At 50.6% G+C, this 12,723-nt stretch overlaps 1 protein-coding gene across 4 annotated transcripts in view; it reads right to left on the bottom strand.

Moving 5' to 3' along the window:
- Positions 1-12,723, bottom strand: part of TRAPPC9 (trafficking protein particle complex subunit 9) — a 415,657-nt gene that overhangs the window by 301,745 nt on the left and 101,189 nt on the right. For all 4 annotated transcript variants that reach the window (XM_055431945.2, XM_055431946.2, XM_088844845.1 and 1 more), the window contains 2 exons: positions 10,695-10,858; positions 4,142-4,294 (listed from right to left, as the gene is read on the bottom strand). In XM_055431945.2, coding sequence (XP_055287920.1) covers positions 4,142-4,294; positions 10,695-10,858 — 317 coding nt within the window. The remainder of the gene's footprint in view (positions 1-4,141; positions 4,295-10,694; positions 10,859-12,723) is intronic.

Genomic DNA, 12,723 nt, shown 5'->3' with positions numbered 1-12,723 from the left:
TTCATCTCTGTCATCTTACATCAGCTACCTCTTCCACGTGAGAATCTGCGTTCAGCAGCAGAGTCAGGTGCCAAAATTAGATTATCACGGAACGGATCGTTAACTTGATTCTCCATTAACACGCAGCTCCAGAATACCAGGATCAACCCTATGTCTGCCACAGCAGTCACTGAAGAGAGGTAAGCCCGCTCTCGCAGAGAGTGGCATCACCGTCCTGGCAGAATAAGAGTTTTCTGCTGTCTTCTCCGCAGAGAGCACTAATTTAGAGCAACACGCACACAGGAGAGGGCCTCTGGGGAGGCCCAGGGCCCCAGCAGAGAAGCCACGGTGCACACTGAGGCTGGACACACTAACTCTACCCCCCTCACCCTCCCTGAAGGCAGCAGCTCAGTGCCCAGAAAGACCGAGTCAGCCAGGCCTCCTCCCTGGAGGGGCGCTGTCGAGGCGGGGGCAGGGGGTGCCGTGCTTTCTCGGCTGCGCAGAACAAGTGCCAAGATGAGGGCTTATCTCTCACCCCAGCCAGAATCCTGAGGCCCAAAAACGTCTTCAGAGTCTCTCCTTAATCCAGGACACGATTAAGGATTGCACATAGGGAGCATCAGAGTGTTAGATCTCTTCCACCTCCTCTAATGGAGAACAATCCTCCCACTTTTTTTTTTTTTTTTAACAAAATGGAATCATCTACTTTATAGAGGTGTTGGGAAGACTAAATAGAAATAATGCAAATAAAGTGGCTGGTCCAGATCTGATGCGCAATATCTGACAGTGCTCAACAAATATTAATTCTCTTCCACGTGTCTACAGCCCACACTGGGTCCAGTGTCCTGTTCTGCATGACAGCTACGTTTATTGCTGCAAGTTTTTGTTGTTTTTAAAATATTTGTTTATTTGGCTGTTCCAGGTCTTAGTTGCAGCATGCAGCATCTTCCGTTTTGTAGCAAGTGGGATCTAGTTCTCTGACCAGGGATCAAACCTGGGCCTCCTGCTTTGGGGGCTTGGAGTCTCAGCCACTGGAGAGCAGGGAAATCCCTCTGTAAGTTTATGAAATGGCATCTAGATTCAGAAACTATAGCTAATGTGAGAGCTGCCTGAAAAGCCAATCCAGAACCCCAGCTAGAGGTTCTGAAACTGCCAGACCAAGCACCCCCCATGGGGCATCTCCCAGGCTCCTCTGCCCATGGGATTCTCCAGGCAAGAGTACTGGATTGGGTTGCCATTTCCTCCTCCAGGGGATCTTCCTTACCCAGGGACTGAACACACATCTCCTGCATTTCCTGCATTAGCAGGCAGATTCTTTATCATTGTGCCACCTGGGGAGACCATGGAGAGGGCATCTCACTTCAAATACTATACTTGCCAGACCACTAGATCAGCTGAGTTCATTTCAGTTCAGTCGCTCAGTCGTGTCCGACTCTTTGCGACCCCATGAACCACAGCACACCAGGCCTCCCTGTCCATCACCAACTCCTGGAGTTCACTCAAACTCATGTCCATAGAGTCGGTGATGCCATCCAGCCATCTCATTCTCTGTTGTCCCCGTCTCCTCCCACCCCCAATCCCTCCTAGCATCAGACTCTTTTCCAGTGAGTCAACTCGTTGCATGAGGTGTCCAAAGTATTGGAGTTTCAGCTTTAGCATCAGTCCTTCCAATGAACACCCAAGATTGATCTCCTTTATAATGGACTGGTTGGATCTCCTTGCAGTCCAAGGGACTCTCAAGAGTCTTCTCCCATTAACGCAAATTTGTGTAAAAGTAGATTACTTTAACACACAATAAAAATTATATTCTAATTCTGTTCTGCTATTAATATAAAAGCCATAAACCATGATGCTGCACCACAAAAACAAATACATATCAGTACAAAAATAAATAAAGAGGGCATCTCGTTAATGACATGCTCCACTGCACACCTGTGCTTTATCTAACCGACCGGAAACTAGGACAGTCTTACACTTATAGACTGGTTGGTAATCCTAACTCTAGTTCTCTTCCATTTGGTTTTATTTTAAAAGTGAGAAGAAGGTATTTCCAGACTATAAATCCCAAGCTGCAATTTTACTTTCAGTTTAGGAAGGCAGAGGCAGTCCTCCAGAACTCTGCAGCGAAAGGCAGAAACAAGAAGATACATCCACGTTGAACACACAAGCTCAAAGAGCCACAACAGAAGCGGCTTTGGTTTCCGCCCACAGGGTCTGTACCCCTCTTGCTCCCAGGGGCACCCCACCCCCAGGGAGCAGCAGCACCAGCCACCGTCCACTCCCTCATCTCTCACGTCCAAGGGCCTCAGCTGGACATCCATGTGCCTGGACACACCCCTGGGGATGACAATTCATCAAGCCTTCCCAGGACAAGTGTTGGGCACCACTGACTCTGCCAAACTCCCTTCTTGGGGAAAAGAAGTCTCTGTCTACTTAAAGAAAGATGCAGTCCAGCGGCATAAAGTCATTTACAGACAGAAAATATCCATTTCAACCTGACATTTTTAAGTCTTTGTGTATTATTAAACCTACATGGTAGTTTCCGTTTTTTGTGTGTCCAACAGTAAACTTACTTTTCAATCTTCATTGACATTTTAAATGTTTAATAGGTATGTATACTCCAGAGAGCACAGGAGAGAACACGGCGTGAAGCATGTCATGGACTTAGTGTGTTGTTGGTCAGTTGCTAAGTTGTGCCTAACTCTTGGAAGCCCGTGGACCGCAGTACGCCAGGCTCCCCGTCCTTCACTGTCTCCCAGAGTTTGCTCAATCTCGCGTCCACTGAGTTGGTGACAGTGACGCCATCCGACCGTCTCATCCTCTGCTGCCCCCTTCTCCTCCTGCCCTTGGTCTTTCCCAGCACTGGGGTCTTTTTCCAGTGAGTCGGCTCTTGGCATCAGGTGGCCGTGTTACTGCGGTCCAGGGGGCAGGCCATCACTCATTCATCTCTGCTTTCCGAGAGCCCGGTGGAGTGCTTGTCTCCGACGAGAGGTGGTTGCCCGTCTTGTAACACTATAAGTCCACACGTGGGGAGGGGTATAACATAACTAACCCTTGCTGACCCCTCACCACATTCCAGGTGAAAGGCACGTCCTCACAGCAACCATACAGATGGATAGTACTGTCATCTTGTAAGTTAGGAGACTGAGGCAGAGAAAGTCGCACAGTTACCAAGTCTAGCGATGGGACCTACTGACTGTCCCCAACAACACCCTTGGACTGGCAGTGGCCCCCAAATCCATATGTCGAAGCCCCAACCTCCGGTGTGACTAAAATTGAAGCTGGGCCTGAGGAGGTGATGAAAGTTGAATGAGCCACAGGGTGGGGCCCTAGTCTGAGACAACTGGCGTCCCTGTGAGCAGGGGCAGAGACAGTGGGCTCGCTCGCTCTCTGCCGAGGAAGGGCACAGTGAGGAGGCACCGTCTGCAAGCCAGGAAGAGGCTCTCACCGACCCCGACCCCTGACCCCACACGGCGAGGAGACAAGCGCGTGCGGCGGCCACGCTGGCACCTGGACCCCGACCCCTGACCCTGCATGGCGAGGAGACAAGCGCGTGCGGCAGCCACGCTGGCACCTGGACCCCGACCCCTGACCCTGCACGGCGAGGAGACAAGCGCGTGCGGCGGCCACGCTGGCTGTGGCGCCCTCTCTCCAGCAGCCTGAGCGCATACACCCCATGATGCCCCCATGCTTCATAAACCAACACTGTTAATCTATCCAGTCTCACCCCTAATCAGCTAGTCCTCACGTTATGACAAAAATATGCTCCATTTTCTCCACATTCCATCTCTTTATAGAAATCACCAGACTTTGAATGAGAACTTTATAGTCACAGCTAATTAGATATCTAAGGGATCACAGGAGTCATACTTGGGGGAAAAAAAAACGCAGTGATTCCTACATTCCACTAATTCAGGATGGCCTCCTGGCAAATGAACACAAAATGGCAGAGAGTAAAAATTAAGAAACCGTTTAACTAAAAAGTACTTTCATTACTTTCCACGTCCACAGTAACTCAATAAGTGCGTGCCCGGGAGAAGTCTCACGCTGCTCGAGTTAACGCATGACAAGCACGAAACAGAGAACAGCGTGCTGGGGGGTAGGAATTGCTGCCACGGGCCTGGGGGCCACCATGTGCTACTTAGATTCGGAGAAAGCTTACCATCGCTGAGGTCTTGGAGAAGGTTCTCCTGGCAGGAGAAGTCCAGCTTCACTTTGATGCAGATGGTGAAGGTGGCCACCTTTCCAGGCTGCAGAGGGAACTGGGCAAGGACGTCTTCCAGTTTCCAGCTCAAGAAGTCGCCATACAGTTTTTCTACAATGACAGCAGCAAAGGTGATAATCCTCATGTGACAGAGGCAGCCTGAGACCCGGCAACCCCCAGAGAAAATCCAAGTGCGTCTTCAATAGCAAGAAAGATGCAAACCCTGTAAAATGTGATGGATCAAAGTGCCAGAAAATTCCAGAATCGTGGCTCCTGCAAGGCCATCACCTGCATCCGTGAGCACCACCCTGGACAAGAACAGTGCACTCTGTTCTCAAGAGCACGCTCCTCCTACAGAAAAACGCACAGAACACACAGATTCTACACATTTGCCAGCAACTGTTTTACTTCTAAGTATGCAGCCCATTCTGGAAAACACTGATGAAGTTTTACAAACTGACCTGACCTCCAGTCCTGAAACTCTAGCTGCCTGCTGGAATGTATTCCTCTCTGGGATTCAGGCCAGCACCTGACTCCACAATGCAAGGGACTGCACCCCCGCAGAGCACTAGTAGGAGTGTGGTCTTTTCCATGACCCAGTCACTCACAGTCTGCAGTATGTGTCAACCAGGCTAAGGCAGGCTTTGTCTTTACTTTTCTATCTCGAAATTAATTCGGAATGGAAGGATGTAAGAGACGCCAGGCGAGCTGGAGCCAGCACGGACAACCCCTCTGTGTGGGCCCTGGGTGCTGGAAGCCCGGATCCCAGGCCCCAGGACTATAGGCATGTGCGCTAACGCCTCTCCACCGGCCACAGCAAATTGGGCCAACCTCTCTCTGAAACGCCAGTACCGGCCAAGATGCTAAGGCCCTGTCACACCCTCAGCCCCCACTGCCTGCAAGCTTAGGGTGCCCTCAGAAAGGGTGCTGACTGAGCTGCCAGTTTCTGCGTTAAGTTCCAGGTCCTAAGAGTGACATGTCCAGACAACAGGCAGGCCCACTCACAGGGAACGGCTTATTCACCTTCTGCAGCCAAACACCAAGGTGTTTACACCTCAGTAACGACACAGAGGGGGTCACACCGCACGCACACACCCCTAGCGGCAGCAGGACACAAAGCTGAGCTGCTTCCCCGTCGGGTTTGAGGCGCTTTTACGCCTCATAGGTGGGCCCTTCTGGTTCTTCCCTTCATTCAGTTCAGTTCAGTCACTCAGTCGTGTCCGACTCTGCGACCCCATGAACCGCAGCACACCAGGCCTCCCTGTCCATCACCAACTCCCGGAGTTCACTCAAACCCATGTCCATAGAGCTGGTGATGCCATCCAGCCATCTCATCCTCTGTCGTGCCCTTCTCCTCCTGCCCCCAATCCCTCCCAGCATCAGGGTCTTTTCAAATAAGTCAGCTCTTCGCATCAGATGGCCAAAGTATTGGAGTTACAGCTTCAACATCAGTCCTTCCAGTGAACACCCAGGACTGATCTCCTTTAGGATGGACTGGTTGGATCTCATTCCCTTCATTACTGGACTACAAAACGGAATCTCTGGGGGGCTTTTCAAAACCCTACACAACAATAAGCTGTCAGCAGAAACGAGATAAACACAAATCAATAGTGGAGCACGTGTCACTAATGTTCTCCCCAGTGGAATTTAAATAGTTTCAGAAATAACAGTCATTATTTTAATGCTAGAGTTTAGCTCCGTCCAGTCAAGTGAAATGGGTTATTTGACACTGACAGTAACAGAGGAGCCATTACTGTGCTGACCTTCCACGTCTGAGGACCTTTCAGAGGTGCTTCTAATTACAGAGACTCGGCTGCTACACTCATGAGACGAGGGAGCAGCAGGAATGCCCCTCAGTCAAAACACCCGTGAACTGCTCAGCACACCAACGTGGAGTCGCTGCTTCTTGTCAAAAAATTAAACTGGAAGAGTAAAGAAATTAAGGGATGGGTACGTGTATTTATATACACAGGTACATGTATATCAATGTTTGTAGACATGCTCACACGAATCTCAGAATATCTGCAGAAAAGCAAATACAACACATTCTTAACTTGGGCTTAATTATAACGAAATTTATGATTGCTTAAGTCAAGGCAGAAGCTTGCCTCTCTAATCACCTACAAATAAAGACTTACAGACAGACTGCAATTAGAATCAGACATGACGTGGGCAGTAGTCCTCATGCTGGGACAGATGATCAGTGTTCGGCCCCGTGTCAGGAGTGTGTGACTGGGGACACACATGCCCCACGAGCACCCAGACGACAGTCGGGACCCCTGGGAGGCCAGCATCCTACCCCATAAAAGACTTCTAATGAGAGTAGTGATTATTTAATGTGAGAGAGAAAAAAAACTACTAGAGTATTAACACCACTCAGCTGGCACACGATGAGTGCTAAACGGTGAAAGTTACTACTACTGTTGAGACCTAGCGCGGAGCTGGGAGAGGGAGAGTTTAGCTCCCTGTGGAGGAGTTTCCTGGGGAACTCGCTCAGGGTCCAGTTTAGGACACTGTCCCGTCCTCCCTTTTATGTTGTGTCACTCACTGGTGCTGACAGCTTGTTGGTGCCAGAGAATGAGGGACGGGAGTTATTCCCTCTGTGTATCTTGGAAGCAGATGGTTTATTTTCATTAGTTTAATTCCATGTGTAAATGTATGGCAGCTTACGATGAGAATTAAAAAGGAACAGCAGCTGACATTTCTCAGTTGCAAACGTGTTGGTTCGAATGGCCATCCAGCAAGACACAGGACGGAACCAGCTGTGTGATCCAGACTCCCTCCCCATCCACAGAGTGAGGGTCGTAATAACTGCCCCCCTGACCTCCAAGAGACCGAACTGAGAGCTGGGCCAGACATGATGCTGACCGTGTCGGGTGGACCCGGCACTGGAGGAGCCTCCCCAGCTCTGCCGGGGTCCCCCAGTGTCCCTGCCCTCCGCATTTGTGTGGGTGCCGGCTGGGGGCTGGCCAGCCAAGCACCTGCCCTGGGGCTGGGCAGGGAGAGGGAAGGGCCGGCAGAGGGCTTTCTGCAGGGATGACAATGGTCCGTGATGTAGGCACCCTGGCAAGAGTTTGGGGAGACGTGTATTTGTCAAAACTTACAAATGGTAACGTAAGATTTTAGTATTTCACCCAAATACTTTTTTCCAAAGGAAAGAGTTGGGACCCCTGGGAGGCCAGCATCGTACCCCAAAAAAGACCTTTTATGAGTGCCGTGATTATTTAATAAGAAAAAAAAAAACTACCTGAAATATTAATACTACTCAGCTGAGTTCAAACACTGAACCCTAACGACATGCACACTAAAGAATCAGTGGGTAAAATCACAGTAATATGAAACTTATTATGAACGATACAATAAAACAAGACAGATCAGGGATGGACAGGAAGCTAGACAGACATGATAAATCAAATACAGTCAAAAGTTATAGAACCTAGACGGTGGGTTTGCAGTGTTCACTGCAAGAGTCTCTCCACTTCTCCATATGCCTGAATATTTTTAGAGTGAAAGGCTGGAGAGGGAGGGGATGGCTGAACCAGAGAGTAAGCTCCGGAAGGGTTGGAAAGCAGAGGAACACCGCAGGCAGGGCAGCCCCGAAAGCGGGACCCTGAGAAAGGCAGCGCTGAGACGCTGAGCTGCTGAGGCCCTCCCAGGAGACGGAGTGGGAGGAGAGCATGGGCAGAAGCGCACGGAGGGACGGAGCCGGGCTCTGAGGGCCCACAGCTCCCGAGGGGCCTCACGGCGATTCCCACACTTCCACCCCCATGACCCCCACCCGACAAGCGAGACTGGCTCAGTCCCGTCAAGACCCACCCTGGAAAGGAGAAAACCCCTCTCGGACACAACCGGCCAACTGAGCACATGTCCCTTCTATTCCCACTGTGGTGAGAATTTTTTTTCCCTAAACGGGGCTTCCCCAATGGCTCAGCAGGTAAAGAATCCACCTGCCAAAGCAGGATATGCAGGTTCAATCCCTGGGTCAGGAAGATCCCCTGGAGGAGGAAATAGCAACCTACTCCAACATTCTTGCCTGGAGAATCCCATGGACAGAGGAGCCTGGCGGGCTACAGTCCATGGGGTCGCACAGAGTCGGACACGACTGAGCGACCGTGTCCCTCCCCGTGGACAGTCCCTAGGACTGAGCACCGCCCACGAACCCGGCCTGGAACTAAAGGGGAAACACGCTGGCTGTCTTCGAGAGACCCACAGCTGGCTGGAGGGAGACCAGCACACCAGCAGCAATACCATGGAGTGGAAGGGCTCATCAGAAGTCTCCTGGAGCCTCTGAGACAAGGGGACCCCAGTCACCCCCTGGAGGAAGGCAAAGGCGGGAACAGAAGTGAGCAGGTCGGCTTCCAGGCACAGGAGGTGGTTCATCCTCAAGTTCACAGACAACACCAACATCCAAGAAGCTGAAACTAGCTCCTGACGACAAACGTGACAAGAGCTTAAGAGAAGAAGTGACAAAAGCTGAAGCCTGGGGCAGAGGCCGGCGATGGGGGACCTAGGAAGCCAAGGACGACAGGGGTTCCCAAAGGAGAAATGAGAGGAACTGAGCTTCAGAGAGAAGCAGATTGCAATGAATAAAGGACACGTGGTGACTGTTTAGGTTTATTTGAGAAAAGGAAGATATCTTCCAGTGGCTAAGCTGTGAAGCCAAGGAAAATTACAGGAGATGTGAACATTTTTACCATTATATATGCTGCAATTTTCTGTCATTCAATATTAGCTCTCTTGTTCAAATATCCACCAACTCCTATAACCAATTAATTAAATTCAGAATACCAGATGAAGGTATTTCATGTCAGGGAGGCATTTTCTACCTAATCCGTAAGTGCTTGCTCCTGAAAAGCGGAGGGAAAGGGAAGAAAGGATGACATTAAGGTAGGATCATCAAAATTCCCCCAAAGACTCTGAGACACAAAAGCGAAAGAGGGACTAGGAGAGCCGCGCTGCAGTGAAGAGCTCCATGTGCCCGAGGGCACGGCGGAGACGGGAACGGCAGCCGTGGGCAGGAGCGGGCGCTCTTGCCACACGTTTCCAGCTCAGAACTCACACGCAGGGTCAGAGACAGCCAGAGAGCCAGGAGAGAGGGGGCAGATGGACACCGAGACAGAGAAGGCAGAACAGCCACTGGGGAAAAAGCACAGAGGGCCGGCAAGAGTGGCCTGTCACAGGACGACCACAGCAGAGGTGCTCAGCGTCGCTGGTCATCAGGGAAATGCAGCTTGAGGACCCCCCTCCCACTGTGGATAAAATGAGGACGATGGCCTGCAGCAGAGGGGCCGTGGGGCGGCTGCCACTCCCCATGATGACGGCGTGACTGGACTCGGGAACAGCAGTCCCCAGCTGGCATCGGACCCTGGAGACGCTCTCAGAGAGGACAGCCTTGCCGCCAGAGCCGGGGCACCACTCTCGACAGGCCAGGTGTGCCCAGGCTCCCAGGGGACACCTGCTCACCTGGCTCCTAAGTCAAAAGCAGCTGAACACGGAGCCCCACCAGCCCGCTCTCCCTGTGCTGTCCTTATCTTTGGTCTCCGGGACAGCACAATTTCTCTAACTTCATTAGATGAGCTGATCTTATCTCCACTTACTACTCTCGACGTCCAGCCCTCCTCCTACACAGCTTATCCCGCTTCGACCAGTACTGCTCACTCGGCTCACTGACCAGGCCCTCTGCGGCCTCACTCAGCTCCTAGAAGGGCGTCCCACGGTTGGGACCACCTCCCCTGCTGGCCCAGGAGGAAGCTGAGGCGCGTGAAGGGTAAACAGCGAGCAAAGGGCGAGTCCAAAGTGTAGCACAGGCCTTGCGAGCCCGGGCCACGAGGGCCTTAGAGCTCGGAGCCGCATCACTGCACGAGGGCTGCACAGGCGGCGAGTGCTGAACCCACAGCAGCCACAGGGCTGGGCGGACGGGCCCCGGCCGCGCTCTTCCGAGCCTGCTCTTCTGTGCTCTCTCATTCCAGGGCACGCCGTGTGAAGAGCACGGGTGGTACAGAGGCGTGTTCTGCGCTCCATAACCCTCCTCGATGAGTTCTTCAGGCAGTTAGGATAACACCTTCACAGGGGCGTCAAATTAAAAGTGGCAGAGGTTTTTAGACTTTCGGGACGCTGGTTCTCTAAAGGGTCTCTTCTGACTCACAGACTTAGAAAACGAACTTATGGTTGCTGGTGTGAGGGAGGGATAGTTAGGGACTTCGGGAAGGTCATGAACACACTGCTATATTTAAAGTGGATAGCCGACAAAGACTTACTGTATACAGCACAGGAAACTCCACTCAATGTTCAGTGCCAGCCTGGATGGGAGGGCAGTTTGAGGGAGAATGGACACAGGTGTATGTGTGGCTGAGTGCCTCGGGTGTTCACCTGAAACTTCCACAACACTGTTAATCGGCTTCACCCCAACACAAAATGGTTTGGGTATTTAAAAAAAAAAAAGAGTAAAGTGTCTCTTCTGCAAATAAAAAAGACAAACATTTCTGCAGTCAAACCTACGACAAGCCCCTACCTTTGGTGGTGAGGATTTTCGAGGTGACTTCCAGTTTCTCCAGTGGCTCCATCCCAATGTTCTCCAGTCTCACAACAAGCTGCTGGGTTTCCCCATTATAAAGCTGGACAGACACGTTAGTAGATATTTCATCACCAGAGGAAGGCTGTAAGGAATGTGCAGACCTAAAATAAGAGTAAGAATTATAATCAATTTTAGAAAAACAGAAAAAAAAGTTGATGGCATTTTAGTCATGCCCATCACCACACTTAAGCACGCCGACATACGGACTAGGGATAAGAGTAAGAATTATAATCAATTTTAGAAAAACAGAAAAAAAAATTGATGGCATTTTAGAGTCATGCCCATCACCACACTTAAGCACGCCGACACACGGACTAGGGAGCCATGGCTTCAACATGGAATCGGTGCCCAGCACCCAGGAACTCCAGGGCGAGTCGCTACACGCTGGGCACTGTCCACACACAGACGCGCCCTGGGTCACATGACGGCTCTCACTGGCCTTACTGGCTCATGTGTGTGCGAACCATAAGAATAATTGTTGGATCATTGTAAGGGCAAAGGTGAAACAATGAATTAATTCAAATAATCCCTGAGCGTGCTGCCTGCTCAAAAGATTTCAAAATCTCAGAAATGCCCTGGGAAAATCCATAGACTGAAGGAGAAGACTCAGATGAAGCATTCGAAATGATAACATGGGAGCTGGAGGAAAAGAAAAGTGTAAAGTACAGACAGCAGCCTTCACATCCCAGCAAAATCAATGAGCGATGCTGGCAAACCCCTGACGTGAGCCAGGGCAGCTAGTGGGCCCTCAGCACTGGCCAGGCAGGGCCCTGAACCACTCGGGGTACAGCCCAGCATCTGAAGGCCCCGAGGCTCACCCAACGCGCCCTGAGGCTGCAGCACTGCAGGCTTGGTCTGAAACTCTGGCCTGAGTCCTACTGACCATCACTCAACCCACAGCGCTCATCACCCCAGTGTCCCCTTCCCAAGTGCAAGCGGCAAAGCCACTTCCGGGCCAGGAGGTCACTGTGACCACAGGGAGGAGGCTCTAGAGACAGAATGGGGACAAAGGCCAGCCATCAATGAGGGAGGCACACGTGGCAAGTGGAGTCAAAAAGCACATCCAAAGCCCATTCTCCAAAAATAACAGCATAGAGAATCAACGTGAACTCCTTGCATTTTATATCTTTAGAGCTGTTCATGAGTCAAGAAATAAATTTTCTCTGTCAAGTAAGGATAAGTGACTCCAGTCCTCAATGTAAGTGACTTCATTCCACATTTCATCAGAGTCCTCCTTAAGTGAGAACTGTAGTCCATCTGGATTTGCAGGGAAGGTATTTGGAAAAACTGACACAGCTGACACAAGCAGAGAGGGTGCTAGCCCCTGGCATGGTGGGGAAAGAGGAGGGAGGAAGCAGAAGGCAGGGCAGCACAGAGAGCAGATGGTCCCGAAGGCCACGCCCCACACACCAGGCTTAAGCTGGGGGTGCGGGGGGAGGTGGGCGAGGCTGGCACTGAGGAGGGGCCCACTGAATAAGCGACTGAGCCTTCAAAACATCTCACAAAATGCCGAGATACATTTAGAAAGAGAGCCCAAGAGATAAACAACAAAGCATTATCCATATGAGCAAAAACTGAGACGGTCCCAAATCCCAACAGCAGGGAAATGAATGGGGATGTGATTCTGAGATGGCTTCATGATGTACTTTTTTAAGCAATTAAAAGAGAAAGCTTTTAGCTGATGTTATATATTTATGCAAAGAGAAATCTATGATACTAAATGAAATGCAGTATGATCTAAACATACATATATTGTTCAGTGAGCAAACAGTGGAAACACCAGAAAGCATTAAGTCATTCCCTCTGAGATTTCTCTTCCTTCTTTATCCTTTCCTGTAATGCTAGAGGGAAAAAAAAGAACTGTTTTTATTTTAGAAGATAAGACTCCTTAAATTCTCTTAAGCCTCAACTGTTTCTCATAAAAATGACGTTTCCAAAGGCTAATTTCACATTTTGTTCTGATCTT

The sequence above is a fragment of the Moschus berezovskii genome, chromosome 16 (genome assembly GCF_049115385.1).
Source record: "Moschus berezovskii isolate FMDL1 chromosome 16, NW_MosBer_1.0, whole genome shotgun sequence".
Classification (NCBI taxonomy): domain Eukaryota; kingdom Metazoa; phylum Chordata; class Mammalia; order Artiodactyla; family Moschidae; genus Moschus; species Moschus berezovskii.
This window is presented reverse-complemented; position numbering and strand designations above follow the sequence as displayed.